The sequence below is a fragment of the Dipodomys merriami genome, unplaced genomic scaffold, assembly GCF_024711535.1.
Source record: "Dipodomys merriami isolate MVZ:Mamm:240054 unplaced genomic scaffold, mDipMer1.0.p SCAF_332, whole genome shotgun sequence".
NCBI lineage: Eukaryota > Metazoa > Chordata > Mammalia > Rodentia > Heteromyidae > Dipodomys > Dipodomys merriami.
Window position 1 is genome coordinate 853,579 of NW_027204849.1, and position 24,914 is coordinate 878,492.

General features: G+C 40.2%; 1 protein-coding gene across 2 annotated transcripts in view; it reads left to right on the forward strand.

Moving 5' to 3' along the window:
* LOC138803080 (membrane-associated guanylate kinase, WW and PDZ domain-containing protein 3) overlaps positions 1-24,914 on the forward strand; it is a 154,666-nt gene that overhangs the window by 54,830 nt on the left and 74,922 nt on the right. For both annotated transcript variants that reach the window (XM_069986907.1, XM_069986908.1), the window contains exon 2: positions 22,118-22,234. In XM_069986907.1, the coding sequence (XP_069843008.1) occupies positions 22,118-22,234 (117 nt within the window). The remainder of the gene's footprint in view (positions 1-22,117; positions 22,235-24,914) is intronic.

Consider the following 24,914-nt stretch of genomic DNA (forward strand, 5'->3'; position numbering starts at 1 on the left):
TTTTTGGGGGGGGGGGTCCGGTCGTGGGGCCTGAACTCTGGGCCTGGGTGCTGTCCCTCAGCTCTTCAGCTCAAGGCTAGTGCACTACCACTTGAGCCACAGCGCCACTTCCGGCTTTTTTCTTTTTGCTTATGTGGTGCTGAGGAATCGAACCCAGGGCCTCGAGCATGCAAGGCAAGCGCTCTACCCACTGAGCCACCTTCCCAGCCCTGGAGAATATAAATTTAAATGTAACTATAAACCACAGGCGACTCAAGGTTCCTGCATTGGTCAGCACAGCTCATAGCCTGTCTGTGTGCCAACAAGTGAAGGAAGGAAGTGGCTGGTAGACACTTGGTGGGGTACTTTCTTTCTTTCTTTTTTATTGTGAAAATACTGTGCAGAGGGGTTACAATTACATGGGCAAGATAATGAGTACATTTCTTATCAAGCATTGTAGCCTCCTCCTTTGTTTCCCCTTCCCATCACTTCTCATGCTCCCTCTCTCCCCCACCCAGTCCTCCTCCCCCCCACCCCACCATAGTTGTAAAGTTTGTTTTCGACATAATGACTTGTACATCTCATTGTTGCAATAGGTCCACCTGTATCCCTATTTAAACGATTTGTTTTTTCCCTTCCCCTCCACAAATTACACCAACATCAAATACAGTGAAAGCAGAGGTTATACCATGGGGGAGGGACATACAAAGCAACAAAGAAATAATCTTATAAATGTGTTAGAAACAATCCCATGAAAGAAAAAAAATTTTGAATACATATCTTAGGGTTCATTTCCCTAACATCAACTTATCTGACCTTTTCTGCTTGACTCAGACATATACAAGTTATTGCAAATAAGGGAAACCATAGGATCTATGTTTCTTTGGGCCTGGCTTACTTCACTTAATATAATTTTTTCCAAGTCTTTAAGGTAGAGTATTTTCAATGAAAACTCAGCATCTTCATTGAGATATAAGTGTAAAAATCATGCTGAATTTTTAAAGACATATATTACCCCCTCAAAGATGAAATTTATCAATAATATTTTAAAACACTGATTCTGGCCAGATGATAATGGCTCACACCTGTAATCCTAGCTATTGAGGATGCTGAGATCTAAGGACTGCATTCAAAGCCAGCATGAACAGGAAAGCCCAAGAGACTGTTACCTCCAATTATCCACCAAAAAAGTGTAGCTGTAGCTCAAGTGGTAGAGCACTAGCCTTGATCACAAATACTCAGGAACAGTGCCCAGGCCTGGCTTTCAGCCTTAGGACTGGCAGTGTTTGTGTAATTATCATTATATAGTCAGGATATATTTGTTAGATAGAATGTATTATTAAAAATGAATTTATTAGTATTATTTTGCTTCTTTAAAATACACGTAATCCCATTGCAGCAATGAAATGTACAAAATGCTATGTCAAAAAATGAACTTTACAACTTTGGGGGGGATGGGAGTGCAGGGATGGTAAGGAAAACAAAGGAGGAGGCAACAGTGCTTGATAAGAAATGTACTCATTGCCTTGCTCATGTAATTGTAACCCCTCTGTATGGTATTTTCACAATTAAAAAAAACCCTTACTAATAATTTTAAAAAGTACACTTACCAAGCCAGGCACCAGTGGCTCACACCTGTAATCCTAGCTACTTAGGAGGCTGAGATCTGAGGATTGAGGTTCAAAGCCAGCCTGGGCAGGAAAGGCCATGAAACTCTTATCTCCAATAAACAACCACAAAACCGGAAGTGATGCTATGGCTCAAGTGGAGAGCACTAGCCTTGAGCTGAAGAGCTGTAGGACAATGCTCAGGCCCAGAGTTCAAGCCCCATAACCATCCCCCCCCCCCAAAAAAAAAAATACAATTACCAGAAAGTTTAAAATTATTCTCATGGCTCACTTACCTAGCTCTCATATTTCTATAAGACAATGCTACTGTGACAGTGAGCTCCTTATCCTTACCTTTTACTTAAATTTCAGTTATTCTGTCTTAAATGTAGTAAGTGCTCAATAAAAAATAAGTGATTTCTAGAAATTGTAACAATCTTTGGAAGGACTGAAACTTTAGATTAAATTAAAGCAAATAACTGTACAACTTAAGATATGTCTGGTTCATAGTATATTTTCATAGATGTTTGGTATATATATAAACACATATCTACACAAAGAACAGATGCCTAGTAATAACACTTCTATAAGAGACTAAAGATTTAGTAATTTGGCTTAAGAAGCCAAAATATTAAGTGGCAGAACCATAATTTGAATTCAGGCAGTTTTATTTCATAGTTTATACTTTTAACAAGTGTGCTAAGGATATAGAAAGCATATAGTTTTGATCATTCATAAGAGCTCAGGGGATGATGGTCATTGGAATTAGTGAGAAAGGGTTCAGATTCCAAATACCTTCCAAAGGCAGAGGGCATAGAACTTAATTAAAGATCATGAGATAAAGAACTTATCTGTTAATTGCATCCACTTTGCAATCACACAAAACAGATGTGTTAAATTTCAGGCACTCTTTACTACCATCAACAGTAATGCTGTAGAACCCTTTAGAGAATTAAAAAGGGCATAAAAATACTCTGAAGAAAGTAAGAAGATAAAAGGGGGCAGGGAAGGGAAATGGAAAAGCTACGACTTTCAGGCAAGGTAGGAGATACATTTAAATTCTCTTTTAAGTTTTCTCTCAAAGCAATCCTTCATACTTCAAACTTAAGTCCTTCAGACTTCACAGGCTTCTCTTCACTAGTGGCTGTTTGTCACCTTTCATGTTTTCATAAAACTCTCTTTGGCCCTTCCTGTTCTGTGGTAATAAAATATACTTCTTGTTTACCGTGAGAAAGTATTGGTTTATGAGTTTTAATATAGTTTCCCAGCCTCAATCCTATTAGGTAGCTCCTATTTATTATTCCTGTTTTACATATAAGAAAACTACTAGCAGTGTGACTTTTAAAGGGGTATCAGATAAATAAATGAACACTCTCGTTTCTTTTCTTACTCTTCTCTTTTACATTGTGCTGAAAAACTGCAAATGGGAGATTTGAGGGAATAGGATGATGTGTTGTAATTATGACATTAGTACATTTGATCATGTTCTCTTTTACTTCCAAATCTGGAAGTATACTTAAGTACTTAATTGTAAGTTCTTTTTTCCCTCAGAACACCCAGAAGTCTTGAAAATTACATTTTTGAATCTAAATAGTCACTCTCAAATGATGTTTCACATCTAGAAGTAATTCAAAAAGTCTTTGAACAGACAATATTTGATTTTTTTGCTTGACAAAATATGGTCACTGTGAGACAGGATAAATAGGACTATAAGATAATTGCAGGGAAATTTGAAATGATCTTAAAAAATAATTGTAAAAGCCAGAATGGGGAAATTAAGACAGTCAGGAGGTAAAGCTGAAAAATTACTAACAGAAGCATTTTTTCCATCCCCTTTCCTTCTTTTAGATGTTAAGTCAAAGAATTCTTTTTTTTGGGGGGGGGGTCGTGGAGCTTGAACTCTGGGCTTGGGCGCTGTCCCTGTGCTCTTCAGCTCAAAGGCAAGTGCTCTACCACTTGATCTCAGCGCCACTTCCACTTTTCTATTGGTTTATTGGAGATGAGTCTCACGGACTTTCCTGCCTGGGCTGGCTTTGAACCATGATCCTCAGATCTCAGCCTCCTGAGTAAGGATTACAGGCATGAGCCACCAGCATCCGGCGAAGTCAAAGTATTCTTGAATAAATAAGGAGACCTGAGAATTGAAGACTTGTCTGGTGAATGGATTCTTAGACCAGAAAAAAATTGCCTTAAAAATGGCTCCCATTGTCTCTATGTTTAGGGGCAGTATAGTAGCTCCCTTGCTCCATGTTGGAGAACTTATCAAAATTATTACAGGTTGTAGATAACATAGTCAGGTGTCTATGCACATGTTTGAGGGGGAATCCTCCGCTTTGAAGGTACAGGTATACTCGGGACAAGGTCAGTCATTGTGAGCCTCTTGGTACCTCCTCCTGTATGTAAGAAGAACACTCGTTCTTTGCTCCTCTTCTAGTTCCCTCTTGCTTTGCCCTGTTTGCTAAACAAATCTGTGAATGTTACATCCTGTGAACTGCTGGAGCTGTTCTTTGCCAGGGCTCTCCAGAACCTATGATTTATGTGGAAATTGGGAAGCTGAGCTGAGGATTTCCCTCCTCACCCCCCACCAGACATCTGCCTCATGCCTAGTGCCAGCTTCATTCTGTCTTTCTCTCTCTATGCATGGCACAACACTTGACATACAGCAGGTGAAGGGGTAGACCACTTTCTCTTTGTAACATTTACTGATATTTTTTCTTACTAAAGGCAGGGGTTGGTCTGTGAGACAGAAAATTGTGCTGTTATCTGTCCCGGAAGAATTGGTGCAGTGGAGTGAGAGTCTGTGTCCCAGCCCTGGCTTGCCAGCTTTGTGACAGAGCTCAGGGCCAGTGTGAGGTGTGTGCCTGTGCTTTTGGCCAATCATCACTGCTCTCAATAAAATATAACCTGTCGCTCCACGACCACCAAAAAAACAAAAAAACCCAAAAAACTATATATATATAACCTGCCAAACCTGTATGAAGTTTAGCTTTTTAATAGTCATGGGTGCAGATTCCACTACTAAAAGAAGATACTAGGCATCTGAACCCACCAGATTGGCAGTTCTGTGTTTGGGGCAGTAATAGCTCCAAAATCAATTAGAATTGAAATATACAAACCATGCTCCATTTTGACTCTCACTGATTCATGAGAAAGTGAAAGTTAAAAAGAAAAGAAACATGGTATGTTAACAAGGGCAGTGCACATTTTAGTTTTGTTTTCAAGGAGAAAGGTAAAGAAGGCTCACACTTATAATTTCCAGCTACTTGGAATGCTGAGATCTGACGTTCTTCCTTCAAAGCCACCCAAAGAGAAATCTGAGATACTTGTATCTCCATTTAACCAGTAAAATGCCAGAAGTGGGTGTGTAGCTCAGGTGGTAGAGCACTAGTCTTGAGCAAAAGGTTGATTATAAGAGCTCCCAGTACTGATTTCAAGCCCTACTACCAGCAGCAAAAAATAAATGAATAAAATCGTAAGGGCTAAGGGTAAGTATGTTTCTTTTCAGATTTCCATATTAAGCCTTGCTTCCTCTGGTCAAAGAGCTGCTAAAAGGTTGTTGTGTGGGCCTGGCTGGGTTTACCATGCTGTCCTTAAAGGGTCAAAGGCCCAGTGACGCGGCAAATTAACAGCCTTTGAAAGGATCACACCTCACCTGGTTTAACTGACCTGGCTTGAGGGCAGTTATCAGCGCTTCTGACCAGACAGTCTTGATTTTGATACCTGTGGGCAGGGTGGCAGCTGGGAGCCTCTCCGCTCTTGAAGGAAACCCAGATAGCATTCTCCTGGAAAACCGAGCTTGAGCGGAAGGAAGCACCGAGCTGAGCGGAAGGAAGCACCGAGCTGAGCGGAAGGAAGCACCGAGCTGAGCGGAAGGAAGCGTCAGGGCTCCGTGGTCTGTACTTAGTTTACATTGTTTCTTCCTGCTGAGAAAATGATTGATGCTTAAAAAAAAAAAAAACCCTCAGCTCCTTTGTTGAATGTTGTCATCGCTATTTCAAAATACTAAAGCAATTATGCATAAGTTATATGGAGAGAATATTTTTCTTGATTTTTTTTCCCTCCTATAAATGAGTGGGAAGAAATTACTCAAAATGAGAAAATGATGGTATTATTTAGAAACAATTCCATTTTTCACTTACACAGCCGTAACATTAAGTAAAGAGAATCTTTGTGAGGAATTGGTTGTTACGCTGTATGGATGTTCACGGAAACTCCTTGACATAAGGAGTCCTTGTGTTGTCTGAAAACACGAAAATGTTTTCAATTTACCATTTTGAGGTCTGTAAATTATTTTGTAGCTCAGAGCAACACCAAAATAATAATAACAATAAAAAATAAACCCCACTATTAAAAAATAACTTCATTATTAACCCTAAAACAAGTGATTGGTAGTCATTTTTACCTTCTTTACAAACAGTCTTGGCCAAAATTAGAATGAAATTCTAGCTTTCTCATCACTCATAATTACTATTCAACTTTTCAGTTGTATGCATGTTGGGTTTTGTGGCATGGGAAGAAAAGGCATATCACCATAGCCTTAATTCCTTTTTTCTTTTTTAAAGTTTATTGTTAAGGTGATGTGCAGAGTTATAGTCACATAAGTCAGGTGATAGGTATATTTCCTTTTGAACAGTGTCATTCTCTCCTTCTCTCCCAGTTTTTCCTCTACCATTCATTCTTAAAAGCCACCTTCTTTCCTCTTCTCTGTGTTGCTGCTTATTGGAGGCATGGTCTCTATTTTCTCTCAATTTCTTAAAAATGCAAGTGTTGAGGGTTTTGTTTGGTAGGTTTTGTTTTAGTACTGGCCTGGTACTTGAACTTGGGAATTGGGCACTGTCCCTGAGCATATTGTTCAAGGCTCATAGTACTCCCACATGAGCCACAACTCTGCTTTGGCTTTTTAGTGGTTAATTGGAGCTAAGAGTCTCATGGATTTTTTTGCTCAGGCTGGCTTCAGACCACAGTCTCCAGATCTCAGACTCCTGAGTAACTGGGGTTATACGTTTCAGCCATCAAGGCCCAGCTTTTGTTGTTGTTTTAAATCAAACAGCTGTTTAGATTATCTCCAGCAAACTATAAATATTGTGTGACATATGTAACAAATTTTGTAAATATTTGTAAGGTGTTTCTATTATAGCTATATTACACCTTTACTATATATACCTTTGTACCTTGGGTTATATCAAAGAACACTTACTTTCCAGGAGAGGTGTATGCAAATTCAGTTTAATCCTAGTCAGGGCTAATTGTTTTCTTTTACATTTTGGATAATAGTATCTACCCTTATGACATTCAAATGGATTTACTTGTATAAATGTGATGTGCATGCCTTATATTATCAAATAAGTGAGGTCTTTTCAGTATTCTTGAATTTATCCTCTCTACTAATAACTTTCAATTGTTTATCATGACTAAAAATAATTTTTTTTTTGGGGGGGGGGTCCTGTCGTGGGGCCTGAACTCTGGGCCTGGGCGCTGTCCCTCAGCTCTTCAGCTCAAGGCTAGCGCTCTACCACTTGAGCCACAGTGCCACTTCCGGCTTTTTTCTTTTTGCTTACGTGGTGTTGAGGAATCAAACCCAGGACCTCAGGCCTGCAAGGCAAGTGCTGTACTGAGCCACCTTCCCAGCCCCTAAAAATAAATTTTTGAGATGTCTATCTGAAGTTTTCCTATATCTATACTATTCCTCTGACATATGGTTGTCAGATTGTCATTTTTGAATTATTTTGAATTGTACCTCAATTTGTGCTTGTCCAAGTTATTTACATGTTTTGCTTTTGCTTGAAAAGAAAATAATAATCATTTCCAAAAAGCTGAGTGTTGGTTACTTGGAAGCTTGTTGTTCAAGGCAGTTGTTTCTCTCCTTCCGTCAGCAATGAAGTATGCACGTTTCATATTTCATCATTTACACTCTGCAGATATAGGTGGGTACTTTTTGTTTTTACATCTCGAGGCAGTTGGTTCAGATATATGTAGATACGTGAATTGGCAGGTGGCTTCCTTCACAGGTAAATACAAGTTGATTACATTTTTCTCTTCTATCTGCATAAAAATTTGCTTATCACTTACACCAACATTTGGCAGATCCTATACTTAATAGCTCTACTGCTCATGGGGCAGGTTATTTGTACTGCCCACACACACACACACCCTGAGTAACAGACAGACCACACCTCTTCAGTTCGGTAAAATATCACTTAGCTTCAGTGTCATAAACAGTACTGAAGAAAAGGGAGCCACCTGCAGAGTGCGGCCCGCACTGCTCCTGGGCTTAGTGCTGCCTTTTCTGTGACAGGAGGACCGCTTGCTCTGGCATTTACCCGGTGCCTGCCAGACTAGCCACTTGATGTGTTTGGAGTGAAAGGACAGATGAGAATTTCAGTTATTTTAGTGCCAGCAGTGGTCTACCTTGCCATTTGCCATCTGCTTAGTTTTTTTAAACTATAGGAATGCTCTGTTGAGTCTCAAGCCAAGTTAGGGTCATTTTATTTGTTTTGTTACTGTTTTTACCAAATATTTAGATAATAAACTAAGAAGTAGTATTTATATTAGGTACTAATGGAAATGAAGTAAATATAATTTTTTTTAAATTATGCAGTCCAAGAGCACAGCTCGAGGACAGCATACACTCATTGGATTAGTTCTTCAAATAGAAGTTGACTGGCCTCTGAAGGAGAGTCTCCTTTCTGTTGGAGGCATAGGAAAAAGAAACCATTTCTTAAGTAAAAACAAAACCAACAGCAGACAACTCCACCACCAAACCCCTGGCAGGAAAAACATGGTGATCTCACTGCCACAGTGTGCCATCCGTCACCGCCTGCTGCTGAGGTTGGTGTTACCTGAGTAACATGAGTGCTAACGGAGCACGTTGGGCTGCAGGGCTTCTGTGACTTGACACTTATATTAGAATTTGACCTATGGAGTGGTAGTATCATGGTAGGGGTTTTTGGTTGTTGGAAGTCGGGGCATAGGAACCTGTTCTTTCTGAGCTCACAGATTTGTTCCACAGAGAAATCACTGTGAAGCTTTATAGGTCGAATGCAGCTTCCTGTTTGGTCTCTGAAAGGCTCTCAACTCTCAATTTACAAAGCAATTCTACTTATTTAGAATGTTATTTGATATTTTGTGTAAAGTATGCTTATTGTAAGACAATGAATGTCTTAAGAGTTCTCGTCAGTGCTTATTTGTAATTAGAACCATGAAATTTCGGAAGTGGCTGAACAATTTCTGGATGTATGCTGTCTTCAGGTTCATCTAATCAGAGGGGTGAAGTACAATGGTTTCCCCCATTCCTGTGAGCTACACAGCATTTTCCAGGTGGGCAAATGGGCGTTGATGATAGCTCTCTTCTTTCTGACAGTCTAGGTTTGAACTCTAGGCTTGCATTTGCTAGAAAAGTGCTCTGCCCCTTGAGCCATGACCTCAATTGCTTTAGTTATTTTTCAGGTAGGGTTTTAGATTGTTGCCTGGTGACCTCTAATGATGATCCTGTTTCCTGTACCTGCTGTGTAGGGTTACAGGCATGAAGTGCTATACCTGGCTCGTTTATTGAGATATGGGGGAGGGGGGGCATGTTTCTCACTTTTTGTCTGTGCCAACCTTCAACCCTGATTCTCTCACTCTTTCCCTCCTCAGTAGGGAAGATTACACATACAGTCTCCATAGCCAGTCCAACACTGGTGCTTCCTAACATCACCCCAATCCCATCTATAAATCAGAAACAAAGGCCTTAGGAATTTTAACTTGTGAAGTGTGATTGTGAACTAGAAGCTTGCTGTAGAGCCTGTCTTCTGGGGTTTATAGGAATGGGTGTATGTGTAAGTAAGATTTTGTAAGACTAATTCCATTACTTTTGAGACTGAGACCTATTTTATAATTTAAAGTATGAACTGGATCTCTCATAATTAATTATCTTATTGCTTCCTTGTCCCCCAGGAGAGTAAGTATATTAACCATTGGATGGGAAATAATTACAGTCATACATAGTCTACAGTCTGAAATCTTTTTTTTTTTTTTTTTTTTTGTCAGTTGTGGTGCTTGAAATCAGGGCCTGGCACTGTCCCTGAGTGAGCTATTCTGCTGAAGGCTAGTGCTCTACCACTTTGAGCCACATCACCACTTCTAGTTTTCCTGGTGGTTCATTGGAGACAAGAGTCTATGGACTTTCCTGCCCAAGGTAGCTTCAAACTGGGGTGCTCCTATCAGTCTCCTAAGAAGCTAGGTTTATAGGCATGAGCCACCAGCATCTGGCCCTACTGTCAGAAATCTTAATGACTCCTGTTGTTTCTTTTTTATTCCTATAGAATGTTAAATTCTTGGTAATGTTCATTATCCTGGAATAACAGAACTACAGTCTGACATTGCATGCTGTTTGGAGGTTGCCAAGCTTGGTGGTAGTGGTGGTTTTCTGGGGGCTCCTAGCACTGGGCATGTGTCCCTCTTGTTGCTCTGATTTACTGTAGACGAGGTTCTGGTGGCGTCTCCTGGAGTCACCAACTCCACCAGCACCAGTCCTGGCAGCATACACAAGAGGCCCCCAGCAGAACCCTCTAGACCGTGGCTAGACTTATATGGAGGCTGATCCTCTAGCTGTCCACAGCCTACATTGTACCAGAATGCCAGCTCCGGTGGACAACACAGCACTGGGCTGATTTGCACACTTTCAGGTACTTGAGGCCTACGTATGAGGGAGGTGAGAACCTTCCTGAAATGGAAGTTTCCAGATGCCAGCCAGCGCCCAGCCCCATGTAGTCTCTCCAAGGATAGCATCACAGCCCACAGTGCTGATTCTGTTTTGTTCAAAGGCGGTGCAACATGGGTACTATTGTCTGCCAGACTACTACCATCACTTTAGAACATGAGAGCAAATCCACTTCTCATTCTGTCTGGCTAACAAATATATTATTAGTTATCAGTGTTGACTTCATCTGTTGAGCGGCAGGGCTGAGTTTGACCTCCATCTAGGATGCTGTCACTGAACTTTCTTGCTCAAGGCTAGTGTTCTATCACTTGAGACACAGCTCTACTTCTGGCTTTGGATGATTAATTGGAGATAAAGCATCTCAAAGGACTTTCCTTTCTTGGACTGGCTTTGAACTTCAGTCCTTAGGTCTCAGCCTCCTGAGTGGCTAGGATTACAGACCTGAGCCACTAGCCCTTGGCTCAGATATTATTATTATTATTATTATTATTATTATTATTATTATTATTATTATTATTATTTTGTTATTGTTGTTAGTCGTGGGGCTTGAACTCTGGGCTTGGCCACTGTCCCTCAGCTCTTCAGCTCAAGGCCAGGGCTCTACCACTTGAACCACAGCACCACTTCTAGGTTTTTAGTGGTTAACTGGAGATAAGAGTCTCAGGGACCTGCATGGGCTGGCTTTGAACCATAATCCTCAGATCTCAGTCTCCTGAGTAGCTAGGATTATAGGCGTGAGCCACCAGAGCCTAGCTCAGATACTATTTTTTTAATAGAAATAAGAAAATACATCTACAAAGTATAAATGAATATATTGAGACTTAATTGTCTTCATTTCTTCACGTATGAACATCTCATAAGCATAGAACTTCAGCAGGCTTTTATGTGCCTCCTGTTCACCTAGCTCTTCTAGAGTCTAGGGATGTGAACCAAGCCAAACATGCTTCCTGCCATGAAGAGGGTGGTATCCTGGCAAAGGGGATAAAAATGTGAATAAATTTATTTTTATAAGATGATACGGGGAACATGTGTTTATAAAAGATCAGCCCCCTGATTTCTACCTTTCAGGAAGCTAGGGTTATAAGTTCAGGTCATCACTCCTAGCTAGTTCCTTTTTTTTTTTTTTTTTGTAGTTACTCATGTGCTTATTGTTTACTTGTATCCTCATAGAGGGTGCAGTGTTTGACTCCATCACACATCTAGCTTGTGACCTTGAGTGACTATGTCACCTTTCAGTGCCTCTGGCTACTCCTATGTAATAATAATGGTAGTTATAGTAGTAATGCTTAACTCCATAGGGGACTTGTGAGGATCAAATGGGTTAATAAAAGTAATTGGCTTGAACAGAGTAGACTGTAGTCACGCAATAAATGTTAGCTGTTGGTGGAATAGGTTGTAGGTTTGAACTTTAAAAGAATTTACCCCGCCTTTAAATGGCTTTTCAAAAGAGGGGGAATGAATTTCCTATACCCTCTTTACTTACACTAATTTTTAGCTTATGGAAAACCTTCTTTACTACTTATGTACTTGTGGTTGATTCCTTTAAATCACAGTTGTTTGAAGTTAAATTGCACATGTTACAATACTTCTGTACATATACCCTAAAAATAACCACAAAGCTATTTCATAGCCACATGTGGAAGAATGATGATAAAGATATTTAATGTACAGGCTAAGTTCAGGTTTTTCCTAAAAATGTCTTTTGTATTTTTTTCTTTTCTTCCTTTTTAAAAAAAAAAAAAACAAAGAAGAATGGGGATTGGGGGGGCAGGGGGGAGGCTGGGAAGTGATGTGAAGGGTAAACAAAGGAGGAGGCTGCAGTGCTTGGTAAGAAATGTACGCATTATCCTGCCCATGCAATTGTAACCCCTCTGTACAGTATGTTCACAAATAAAATAAAATAAAATTTTAAAAAAAAGAAACAGATAAAAAAAAAAACAACCAACCTTTCTTTAGTTGTCTTGACTTCAGTCCCTTAGTCTTCATGCCTTCATAGTTCTCTTTTCTTTCCTGTCTTTTCCTGACATTGACACTTTTGAAGCGTTTAGGGTAATTGCTTTGTAAAACTGCATGTAGAGATTAAACTGTAGAAACCTACTTAAACAGTATTTCCGCTCCATAGTTTTCACTTAACCTATTACAATTTGGAATTTTGAGAAAGTGAATAATGAAGATACTTTTTGTAGAAAATCACTAAAAATAAATGTTTTGATCAGAATATTCTAGGAGATAAACGATTAAGTTTTTAAAGAAGAAAATGTGATTAGGTAGAAAAAGTTTTGTTTGACAAAGGCTTAGGTTTTTCTGTTTCGTTTTATTAATGCTTCGATACTGACTGAGCTCTCCCTGAGCTTCCTTTTGTCATCACAGAAGCCATAGAACATTCCCCTTTAGCAAATCAAAATGGTAACTTTTTCTTTGGACTTCACTGGCAGGACTTTGAATTACCACTTTTCTAGTGTTCTGAAGAAAGATAGTTACATGAAATCGATCCATAAACTCATCTATCATTTATTCATTCACTAATTCATTCACAGTCATCCTACCATATCAAGAGAAGCAAAAGGAAGAAAAGAGGCCACATTGTCTTTGACCAAGAAAATGTCATATGAATTCCTCTTGACTTTATCTGTTTAAATGGTATCTCTTCTTTTTTGAAGGAAAATTCTGAGATCTCTACACTCAACTGCCCCACTATTCCTGCCCCCAAAAATGAACGAAGAACTTGAATAAGTGTCTTTATGATGCTGTCATTTTCCTTCTCTTGGTATATGGTACATGGTAGACCTTTCCATTTCCAATTACATTTATTTTTAATTTTTCAATTGCTTCAAATATATGTTTTATTTATTGCTTGTTTAATTTATTCTCTTTTTCAGAGACATTTGACATTTGAGTCATAGAACTTCCTTGTAAATCTGTGAGCATTGATTCACTTCAGATTTTGGCCAAGTTCCTACATTTAGTGCGTTTCTGGAGTCTGCTTCCTATTTCACCGATCCAATTTTCTGCTGTACTGATTCTTCTAATGCTGCTTCTGATGCTGTTATTACTTGAGCTGTGACCAGATTTGTCCTATGCTGGTTTGGGAGCTCTGTCCCTGTTCTCCTTTGTCTTTGTAGCTCACATTGTTATCAGAATGATCCTTCCAAAACACAGGTTTAGTGATACAACATTCCCGTGAGAAACTCTCAGTGATTACATCAGAAAATGATATTCTGAGCCTTTAATGTCCTGAGCAGTCTTCTGTCCCCTGAGTGTACCGACTGTTACTCTAGTTTTATAGTTCCTTGCGCCTCCATTATTGTTGTTTTGTGTTGTGACACCTCAAGCCGCCTAGGAAGCTGTTTTCCCACCAACAGTGCCCATGATCTCCTTGACCCCTCTTCCACCCAACTCCAGCCCAGTCACTGTGACACTCCACCAGTGTACCTGGTGCTCACTCTTAGCCCGCCTTTCTGATGGTTTGTTTCTACCTACCGGAGCAAAGCAGGACAGGGCGTCCTGTGACACTGCGGACAGGGTCTGCTCTGTGATGGTTTATATCCCCAACACCCAGAGGTGCCTGGGGGTTTGTGGGGTTTTTTTGGTTTTATTTACTTGTATCATACCATATTTCTCTTTTCCCTTTTTTGTAAAGGAAATAATTGTATTGTAGTCAAGCTGTGTTTTTCTTTTTTTACTTTATATGTGTTTTCTTATACATGGTGTACTAATCCTCAAGATTAGTATACTCGCAGTATCTCACTCTAAATTGCTGCACAGATCTCAGTCCTGGGTCTGGGTTGAAGAGCCCCTGTGTAACCTCACGTCAGTGAGGTCAGGTCTACCAGGCCTGACTTCTCTAGCTGCTTGTTTGGTTCTCAGCCGGAGCAGTGCTAGGCTTTGACAATGTAGTCCTGCACAGGCTGGCATTTGAAAAGCAGATGAGTTCAGCCAGGGTGGTTTTCTTCTCTTGCCCTAGGTTATGTTGCATCTCAGTTTTTAAACACTCGAGGAGGAGGGGTTTTATTGAATTTTTTTAAATGGTAGGCTTTTTTTTCTTTTTCAGAAAAACTCCCAATATAGAAAATGATGAAAATGAATGAAAACTCTTTAACACCTTTCCATGTAGGGATAGCACATTTAGAATATATTTTTTACATACCTATGGGTACTACTTCATTAATGGCATTGTGGACTCATGCTGCTCTGTAGCTTCTTGTATTTCTGCTCAATAATGTGTTTAGAAGGTGTTGTACTTCATTATTGTCATTTAATCAGCAGTTTCCTATAGCTGGATATATGAATTCCTTGTCAATAATGCTGTGATAAACATTTAACTTTTTTACATTACAGTTATCACCTTGAGGATTCTTTTCAGGGGACATTATGTTATTTATTTTTGCCAGAATGTTTTTTGAAAAGTATTTTCATCAGCTGTGCATGAAAACACTTCTTGCCATCTCTGTATCCAAAGCTACATTTTTGTCATTTTTTTTTTCTTGAACCAAAGATTCTCAATTTACAATTCTAATTTCACGTCTGTCCTCTAAATTCTCACACTCGTATCAGCAACTTAATTGGTATTTATTTGTTAAAAATGTATTGTTATTATAGAGGTGATATACAGAGGGGTTACATTTATATGAGTCAGGTGATAAGTGCATTTCCTTTCATACAATGTCATCTGTTCCCTCACATTCTCCTATCCCTCCCTCCCATCTCCAAACACAAGTTGTATAGTACACTTTCATCGATGTTCAGTGCACTCCACTGCTGTAGTTATTCACCCTTTTTCCTCGAATTTTATTCCTTCCCCCCACCCTCCCACATGAATGCACCATATATAAGGGAAAGAATATTGAATCAAGCTTTGCGCCAGTTACTCAACACCTGTAATCCTAGCTACTCAGGAGGCTGAGATCTGAGGATTGAGGTTCAAAGCCAGCTTGGACAGGAAAATCCATGAGACTCTTATTTCCAATTAACCACCAGAAAACCAGAAATGGCACTGTGGCTCAAGTGGTAGAACGCTAGCCTTGAACTGAAGAGCTGAGGGACAGCGCCTAGGCCCAGAGTTCAAGCCCCACAACCCACCAAAAAAAAAAAAAAAATCAGAAAAAGAAAAAACAAATTTAAAATAGTCTTTTGTTTCCATATATTAGGAGTTCATTTCAGTATGTATATGATCTTATACAAATAGGAAGAGGTGCTTAGGCATTGAATCTTTGTGATTCTCTCCTAAGATTATCCTTTGTTGTTCTCACTGTATATGGTATCCTACATAACTGGCCATATTCCATTGCATTTTAGATCTTACTTCCAAGTATCAGAGAGAACATGCACCATTTGTCTCTCTGTTCTTGGCTTAACTCTCTCAACATGATTTGTTCTAGTTCCATCCATTTCCCTGTGAATGACATTATTCTATCCTTTCTAATGGTGTGTAAATTCCATCGTATATAGGTACCACATTTTGTCCTATGATCCACTTATCTCTTGTGGTGCATCTGGGCTGTTTCCATCCTTGGCTTTTGTGAGCAGTGCAGCAGTGAACATGGAACATGGGTGTGTAGGTATCCTTGTCGTATCCTGGCTGGTGATGCTCAGGGTAGCTGCCCAGGCGTGGTATGGCTGGGTCATGGGGAGGTCTGTGTTTACTTTCTTGAGGAACCTCCAGACTGCTGTCCAGAGCGGCTGTACTAGTTTACATTCCCACCAGCAGTGCAGTAGGCTTCCTTTTCCCCACGTTCCCACCAGCACTGTTGTTCCAATTCAGAATATTGGCCATCTGAGAGATGGACCCTCTCAAGAGTTGTTTCCATTTGCATTTCCAGTGTGGCCAGGGGTGACGAGCATTTCCTCGTGTTTCTTTGCCATTCTTACCTCTTCTGAGAAGTCTCTCCTTAGCTCCCTCACCCAGGTAGTGATTGGTGTATTAGATTTGGGAGGAGTTGGTTTCTTGGGCTCCCTGTACATACCGGATTTTAGGTCTTTGTCTGATGTGTTGCTGGTAAAGATCTTTTCCCAACTGGTTGGCTGTCTTTCTAGTTTAGTAACTACTTGAAATTCATTTTTACATGGAGTCTGTCTCAGCATCTCAAAACAACCTTCCCCAAACGGTATCTTGATTTGCTGCCTTACAGCCTAAGCCTCTTTCTTTTCCTTTTTTAAGTGAAACTCAATTTTTCCACAGTTAACCAAGTAGAAAGCCCACAGTGATTTTTTTAATCTCTCTCTTCTGTCAGATTCATCACCAAAACTTATGGGTACTGATAATATCATTTTATTCAAATAGGAGAAGTCTCAGATCTTTCTTTTTTTTTTTTTTTTTTTTTGCCAGTCCTGAGGCTTGAACTCTGGGCCTGAGTGTTGTCCTTCAGCTCTTCAGTTCAAGGCTAGTGCTCTCTCTACCACTTGAGCCACAGTGCCACTTCTGGTTTTCTGGTGGTATATTGGAGATTGGAGATAAGAGTCTGACGGACTTTCCTGCCCATGCTGGCTTTGAATTGTGATCCTCAGCCTCCTGAGTAGCTAGGATTACAGACGTGAGCCACTGGCACTCAGAGTTTTCTTTTTTTGGGTCCTCTGTGTTGGGAATGTTTGTCCTTTCTTTGTGGGGACTCAAGGCAGTGGTTTCATTTGGTTCCTTCCCTCTGCTTCACAGTGAGCAGGCAGTGAGTTAACAAGTCACCCATTTTGGTGTGTGCATCAGCATGCACTTTTTTGCTCTGTTCCTCTGGTCTGCAGCTCTGACGTGGTTTTGCTTACTGACATCACAATTAAGAAACTTGAGCAGAAAGAAAATAACCACTTGGCTGCTGCATTCTTCCTTTGGTCCTGGCCTGCCCTGCTACCCATGAGGGCCTTCCACATGTGTTCCACTCAAACTGCAAAATGCACAGGGTTCAGGATCCTAGAGTTGTTTGCCACCCTATGGCATTTCTGAAGCTGGGTTGATGGTGAGAGGTGGAGAGAGGAGCTTAGTGCATGGCAGCACTTAAGTGCATCTTCAGCCACCTCCAGTGGTACAGGTTTTAGCTTCAGATTATACAGGTAGCATTGGGGCAGGTGGTGGGAAAGGTGTGCACAGTTAGAGGGTGTGGCCTGGTTGACCCTATCAGTTCAGTCATTGACTGGAGGAGCCCCGGAGAAGTTCCTGCTTCCACTTGAGAGAAAAGGTAGTTTTGCTTTTTGCCACAGGTAAAGAAGAAGGGCACTGCTTGCCTGAGCAGTGAGCCTTTGTTACAAAATGCTGTCATGAATCTGATCTTCTGGAGCCCAAGGTGATTGCCAAGGAACTGCAAGAGAGTATAGCTTAGATCAAAGGGTGCAGATACAAAGTTGGGGGCGTAGTTAATTCATAGGGCTAAGAAAAAGCCTTTTATTTTTTCAGTGTGGTCTTGATTATTCTTTTTGGAGTTGCTATTTGAATGGGCAGAGCTAAACTTTTTTCCATCTTTTTTTTATGTTTTGTCTTTATTTTGTTCTGTTGGAGTGTCACCTACAAGACCATCTTCTGATCTTGAACATATAATTATATAGCCATGTTTTATAAACATAATTTTAAAAATCCTTTTAAGGAAGTGGCGCTGTGGCTCAAGCGGTAGAGTGCTCGCCTTGAGCTGAAGAGCGCAGGGACAGCGACCAAGTCCAGAGTTCAAGCCCCACGACCGACAAAAAAAAAATCTAAAAAATCCTTTTAAATGTGTCAATTAAACTAGAGCTTAACAATGGAAAGAGGAAGCACTTATATTTTCATTTGTTAAATGAATGTTGATTTTCCTTGAAGTCAGATTACTTTTGAAATTTGATATAATTTTTTCACTCTTTTAGCCATCCACTTCAGAAATGTTCCAAGGATTAGCATGAATTATTACTGTGTTTGTTTTTGGTACCAGTCCTAGGGTGGTTGAACTCAGGGCCTGTACATTGTTCCTGAGCTTTTGTACTCAAGGCTACCACTTGAGCTCCAGCTCCAGCTTTTTGGTGGTTAAATGGAGATAAGAGTCTCATGGACTTTCCTGCCTGGGCTGGCTTCTTCAAACCACAATCCTCAGTTCTCAGCCTCCTAAGTAGCTGAATTTCAGTCATAAGGCACCAGCATCTGATAGTTATGTTTTGTTTTTTTGATCAGTGGTAGGGCTTGAACCCTGGGTGGGTGCTGTCCCTCAGCTCTTCAGCTCAAGGCAAGTGCTCTACCACTTCAGCCACAGAGCCACTTCTGCCTTTTTCTATTTATGTGGTGCTGAGGAATCGAACTCAGCGCCTCATGCATGCAAGGCAAGCACTCTACCACTGAGCCACCTTCCCAGCCCTCATAAATTGTTTTAAAAAGCTACCAGAGAAAAAGATACTATTAAATAATTCCCAAATATTGGTTAATTTTGTCAGTTTATCAGTTTCTACTGGAACACAAGAGGTTCAGTTATTGGTGTGCAATACAGGCATTGGTTATCTGAGTTTATGACAGGCTTGTTAATGATTCGCAGCGTGGGTGTCACAAAACAAAAATTGCTACAGCCCCAGGACAGCACTTTTAAAATATAGATTTTTAACAAAAAGTATTACATCTATGTAATCCCATCAAAAAGTTTAGAAAAAGTTTTGATTATTCCTTTTTTTTTCTACTCTGTTCTACCAAGGTTCCATTTTGCTAAACATTCTTGATATATACTTTTCAAAAAGAAATTTATGATGATTTAGTCTCATCTTAAACAGAAATTTAAATTTCATTTTTCAGATGTAGATTTTAGTTCTATAGCTTATACGTGGTTGTGCTTTAATTTAGGTTTAGTGAAAATAACACCTTCTTTGAAGCCAAATAACTAAAAGAAAATGTACATGTACCCAATTCTATATAAAAGTTCGCAAGTTTTTGGTAATGATATATTAGGTCAGGCTTCCTTTTCTGCTGAGGACCATTGAAGGGCACAGTTTGTAGCCTACGGTGTAATAATACACTTTTATACATGTGAGAGTGTGTGTGTGTGTGTGTGTGTGTGCACGTGTGCACGTGTGCATGTGTGTAATGTAGGTGCCAGCCAGTAATTGATCTCAAGGCCTGGAACTGGGCTTTCATGCAGATGGTGATGCTCTACTGCTTGATCCACACCTCCAGTCTAACTTTTTGCAGGTTAATTGGAGATGGAGTTTCACAGACTTTTCTGCTCAGACTGGTTTCAAACCTCAATCATCCAGGACTCAGTCTCCTGAGGAACTAGAAATATAGGCAGGAGGCACTGCTGCCTGGTTCACTTTCACTAATGAAAATACAAAAAATGATGAAGAAAAAAAAGGATGTGTAGAAAAAGGTCTTTGAGGGGCTGGGAAGGTGGCTTAGTGGTAGAGCACTTGCCTTGCATGCCTGAGGCCCTGGGTTCGATTCCTCAGCACCAAATAAGCAAAAAGAAAAAAAAGAAAAAGAAAAAGGTCTTTGAAATGCCCTAGTAATTAGACTTTAAATCTTAGGTACTGTTGCGGCATGAGTTTTTTTACGTGTGCTTTTTCTCATTGCTTATTTTTGCATATCCCCCAGTTTGTTTCAGATTGGGCTCACACTTAGTATTCTATTTTGTAACATGAATATTTTCACTTAAAATATATTATGAGCATCTGACACATTGTTCTGTATCAAATCTTTACTTTTAATGTTGCTACTTTGAGAATCACTGTGTCTTTGAAGACTAGAGTTAAGGTGTCTTTCTTTCCTTCTTTCTTTTTCTTTTTTCTCCCTCCCTCTCCCCCCTCTCTTTCTCTTTCTTTCTTTCTTGTTGGTTGTGGGGCTTGAACTCTGGGCCTGGGCACTGTCCCTCAGCTCTTCAGCTCAAGGCGAGAGCTCTACCACTTGAGCAACAGCACCACTTCCAGTTTTCTAGTAGTTAATTGGAGATAAGAGTCTCTGGGACTTTCCTGCCAGGGTTGGCTTTGAACTGCAATCCTCAGATCTCAGCCTCCAGAGTAGCTAGGATGACAGGTGTGAGCCACTGGTGCCCACCCAAAGAGGAACCTTTTTAAGGATCCAAGAGCATGTATACAACACTAAACTTAAGTTGAAGTTGAATGATGCAGGGGTAAAGATGATAGACAAAATCTAGCCTATGTACTTACAGAAGTCTGTGGTGCACGGACACACCATTTTAACGTGTTCTGTCCCCTGTGTACTTTGTAACTGACAGAGAACATGACCCTCTGAGTGGAAGACATCTTCCTGTTGCTGAGGTGCTAGGGGAGGTATCACACAGAAAATAACAGCATTGCTTGATTATTGCAGCCTGTGTTTTTCTAAATTTCAAGGAGAATACCAAATACACTGGACAATAATTTAAATATATAAATTATTTTTTAAGTTGGGCGCTGGTGGCTCACGCCTGTAATCCTAGCTACTCAGGAGGCTGAGATCTGAGAATCACGGTTCAAAGCCAGCCCAGACAAGAAAGTCCGTGAGACTCTTATCTCCAATAAACCACCAGAAAACTGGAAGTGGTGCTGTGGCTCATGTGGTAGAGCACTTGCCTTGAGCTGAAGACCTGAGGGACAGTGCCCAAGCCCAGAGTTCAAGCCCCATGACTGGCAAAATAAATAAATAAATAAATAATTATTTTAAAAAACTAGCGTGTTCCTGCTTGTTTGTATGAGAGCACTTAGAGGGTAAAGTAGAAATGGACTTTGTAAATTTATAACATTAGATACACTTTTTTGAAGGGGGTGGGGGTTGGTCATGGGGCCTGAACTCTGGGCCTGGGTGCTGTCCCTCAGCTCTCCAGCTCAAAGGATAGCGCTCTACTGCTTGAGCCCAGAGCCACTTCTGGCCTTTTCTGCATATGTTGTGCTAAGGAATCGAATTCAGGGCTTTATGCATGCAAGGCAAGCACTCTACCACTGAACCACCTTACCAGCCCTAGATATACTTTTTTTTATGTATATGTGTATGCCAGTCTGGGAACTCTGGACCTGGGTACTGTCCTTGAGCTTTTGTGCTCAAGGTAAGCACTCTACCGCTTGAGCCACATCTCTGCTTCCAGCTTTTTGGTAGTTAATTGGAAATAAGAATCTCACAGACTTTCCTACCCATCACCATGTGGCTTCGAACCACATTCCTCAGATCTCAGCCTCCTATGTGGCTAGGATTACAGGTCTGACCCACCCCCATCTGGCTTAGGTACACTCGAATAGATTGAAAGTAGAATAGAAATAATGAGGTGGTATTTGAACATGAGTAATACCACATTGTTAGCTTAGACCTGAGTTAGCTGATGTTCTTTCAAATTATTGTTAGAAGGTTCTGCTCAACCTATCTATCCCTGGAACTCTTCTTTCAGCTTGTAAGAGCTCTTACTCATGCACAAGAAAGGCACATACACAGACAATACACAGAAAGTGACAGGCATTGTGGGGGTTGGGACACTGGCAATCCTGCCTGGCTTAGTGTGCCCAAGCTCACAGTGAGGGTTGGAGATGCACTCCCTGGATGCACACACTGGAACTTTGGCCAAGTGACGAAACCTCTCCTCTTTTATCTGTACAGTTTAGATAAGATAATACCTTCTGCATAGTTTGTCATGAGAATGATCAAAGCATATGTGTGGATCATACATCTGTACTGCTGCTACCAGTGCTGACATGACAGTCCCTGTCAGCAATCTCCTCTGGCCGTGCAAAATCAGGCCCACAATATACTGCACTGCATAATTATTGTGCCTACAATCATTTGTTATCTTCTTTTGTTAAAATATTTTGATTTCCTTTTCCTGTTACAGTTAAATGGTTTAAAAGTATTCGGTCACTAGCTTCTATATTTAAATGGACATCTAACAGCTGTGTTTTGTTTCCTGTGGGTTTTTTTTAGGCAAAGTCATTAATAAAGATTTGCGACATTACCTGAGCCTTCAATTCCAGAAAGGATCAGTTGACCACAAACTGCAGCAAGTGATCAGAGATAATCTCTACTTGAGAACCATTCCATGTAAGTATGTGATAATATGAGCTATCCTTACTTAACTAAGTGAACGTCTAGAAATTATTCAGAACATCTCAGATGAATTTGGGAAGACCAAGTTGGTGAATAAGAATGGAGCAAAAAGCTGGGTGCTGGTGACTCATCTGTAATCCCAGCTCCTCAGGAGGCTGAGATCTCAGGATCATAGTTCAAAGTCAGCAGGGGCAGAAAAGTCCATGAGACTCTTAGCCCCTATTAACTATCCAGAAAAGGAAGAAGTGGAGTTACGGTTCCAAGCGGTAGAGTGCTGGCTTTGAGCAACAAACTCCCAGGCATAGTGCCCATGCCCTGAGTTCAAGCCGTAGGACTAGCAAGTGCACACACACAAGAAAGAAAGATTGGATAAGAAGAAAATTTTTAGAGAACTTCGGGAGTTTGCTTTATAAAATTACAAAGAATTAGATTCTGTATTGTGACTTTTAAAAAATTGTTTAGAATTTAAAATTTTATTTACTGTATGGAACTGTCATGGGAAATCCTTATGCTATACAATTGAATATACTCTTAAAAATGTAGTAAATACATATTTGCCTGTTAATTAGATTTTATTTCTATGAATCAAATTGTAAAGTCTCTGTAGTACAATTTTAGCTCTTAATAGTATGTGCCTGGAGAGCAGCTTTATAATGTACCCTCCACCTGGGTAGGACAAAGGACAAAAAGGAAGAAGCACAAAGAAACCTTTCTACCATTCATTCTGAACTTCACCTAGCTAGAGGTCTTGATATTTCTCAGAAGACCTGATGAATGGTGGACACATAGCAGGAAATGCTTAAGTTTGGCTTTAGTCAACACAGGTCTTGGAAAGAATGCAGAGCAGCAAACAATAAAGGTCACAGACGGGCCTTCTCTGAGTTTCTTTCCAGTGTCTGCAACCATTTGTGGATACCAATTTCCTAAGGGTATGGACCTGTTGATTTCCTTTACTTGTTAATTTTATATAATGTCTAATCTATTACCAAGGCTTCTTGATTGCGTTTTTTTAATACCTGTCCCTCTGCACTTCCCCGAACCCTTACCCTTTCTTACTTGAACTGTTTTTCTTCTGTTTTCCTTTGTGAATATATTATTTATAAACAGTATATGTAATGGTAAAGATGATTTGTTCAGCAGTACTGGGGTTTGAACTTAGGACAACCTCTGTGTTGCTAGGCTGACACTTTACAACTTGAACCAGTTCCGGCTCAGACTCTTGACTCTAACATCTTATTCTCTGCTTCATATGGGCAAGTTATGGTATGTTTCTGAACCTCAGAATCTCCATACTTAAAATAAGCACAACATGACTCACTTCATACAGTTACTAGAATTACAGTGAGAACAGTATGTAAACCACTTAACCAGGCATTCAAGGTGTCCTGCCTTTCATGTCACCTTGTCACCTGAATGTAGCCTATTTTCTTTTTTTAAATACATTCTCTCTTTTTAAACCACAGGCCTGATGATTGTCATTTTGTATTTTATCCTTCAAAGACCCATTAGCTGGGTGCTATGGCTCACACTTACAATCTTAACTTCTGCTGAGACAGAGATCAGGAGATCATAGATTGAAGACAGCCTAGATAAAACAGGTTTGAAGACCTCATCTCAGCAACAACAACAACAAATTGGGTGTGATGGTTGGTCCACACCTGTCACCATAGCTACATGGAAAGTGTAAATGGAAGATTCGCAGTCCACATGGGCTTGGCATAAATGAGAGACTTCTCTGCCTAGACTGGCTTTGAATCGTGATCCTCTGGATCTCTGCCTCCCGAGTAGCTAGAATTATATAAGTGAGCCACCAATGCCAGATGAAGCTGTCTTTATATTTTTTGATAGAACATTATCTTTAGCCTCACATCTTTCATATTTTTCTATCTTCTTTTACCTTACGTTACTTTTATATCATAAGCCTTTTACTCTATAGCTTGTTGTTTATCTGTTCTCTTTCTTTAAACAGCTTCCATCTTTATCCTTATGGTTAGTTCTACATTTTTATTTAATATTACTCATTTTCCTCTCTGTTTATTTTTGTCCTGACTATAAGAAATACTGAATGATCTATTGATCTCTTCTTTCTCTGTTCTCCCCCATAGTTGACTTGAAGTAACATCTTTTTACTAGCAGCAATTGAAATAAATCAATAAGCATAGTCTACTTTGTACCTGTTTTTTTCATTCTTCTCCTGTTTTGTATGTGTGTGTGTGTGTGTGTGTGCTCACACGTGCGTGCGTGCGTGCATGCATGTGTGCTTGGGTGTGCATGTGTGCTTGCGTGTGGTCCTAGGCTTGAACTCAGAGTCTGGGCACTATCCCTGAGCTTTTTGCTCAAAGTCTGCACACTGTTTGACTCCAGTTGCACTTCTCTCTCTTTTGGGAGGTTAATTAGAGTTAGGAGCCTCACAGACTTTCCTGCCAGGACTGGTTTTAAACCATGATCTTCAAATCTCAGCCTCTTGAGTAGCTGGGATTACAGATGTGAGCCAATGGCACCCAGCTGCCCTACTCTTTGATACTTGAGTTATATGCATGTTTGCAAGCCATTACGTGACTGTACTCTTATACTGATTCATTATTCTGTAAGTACATTAGTACTCTTACCACCAGTTCATAGTTTCTTGAGTAATTGTGGATATCTAAAGCTTGTTCTCTACTAGAGTTCCCAA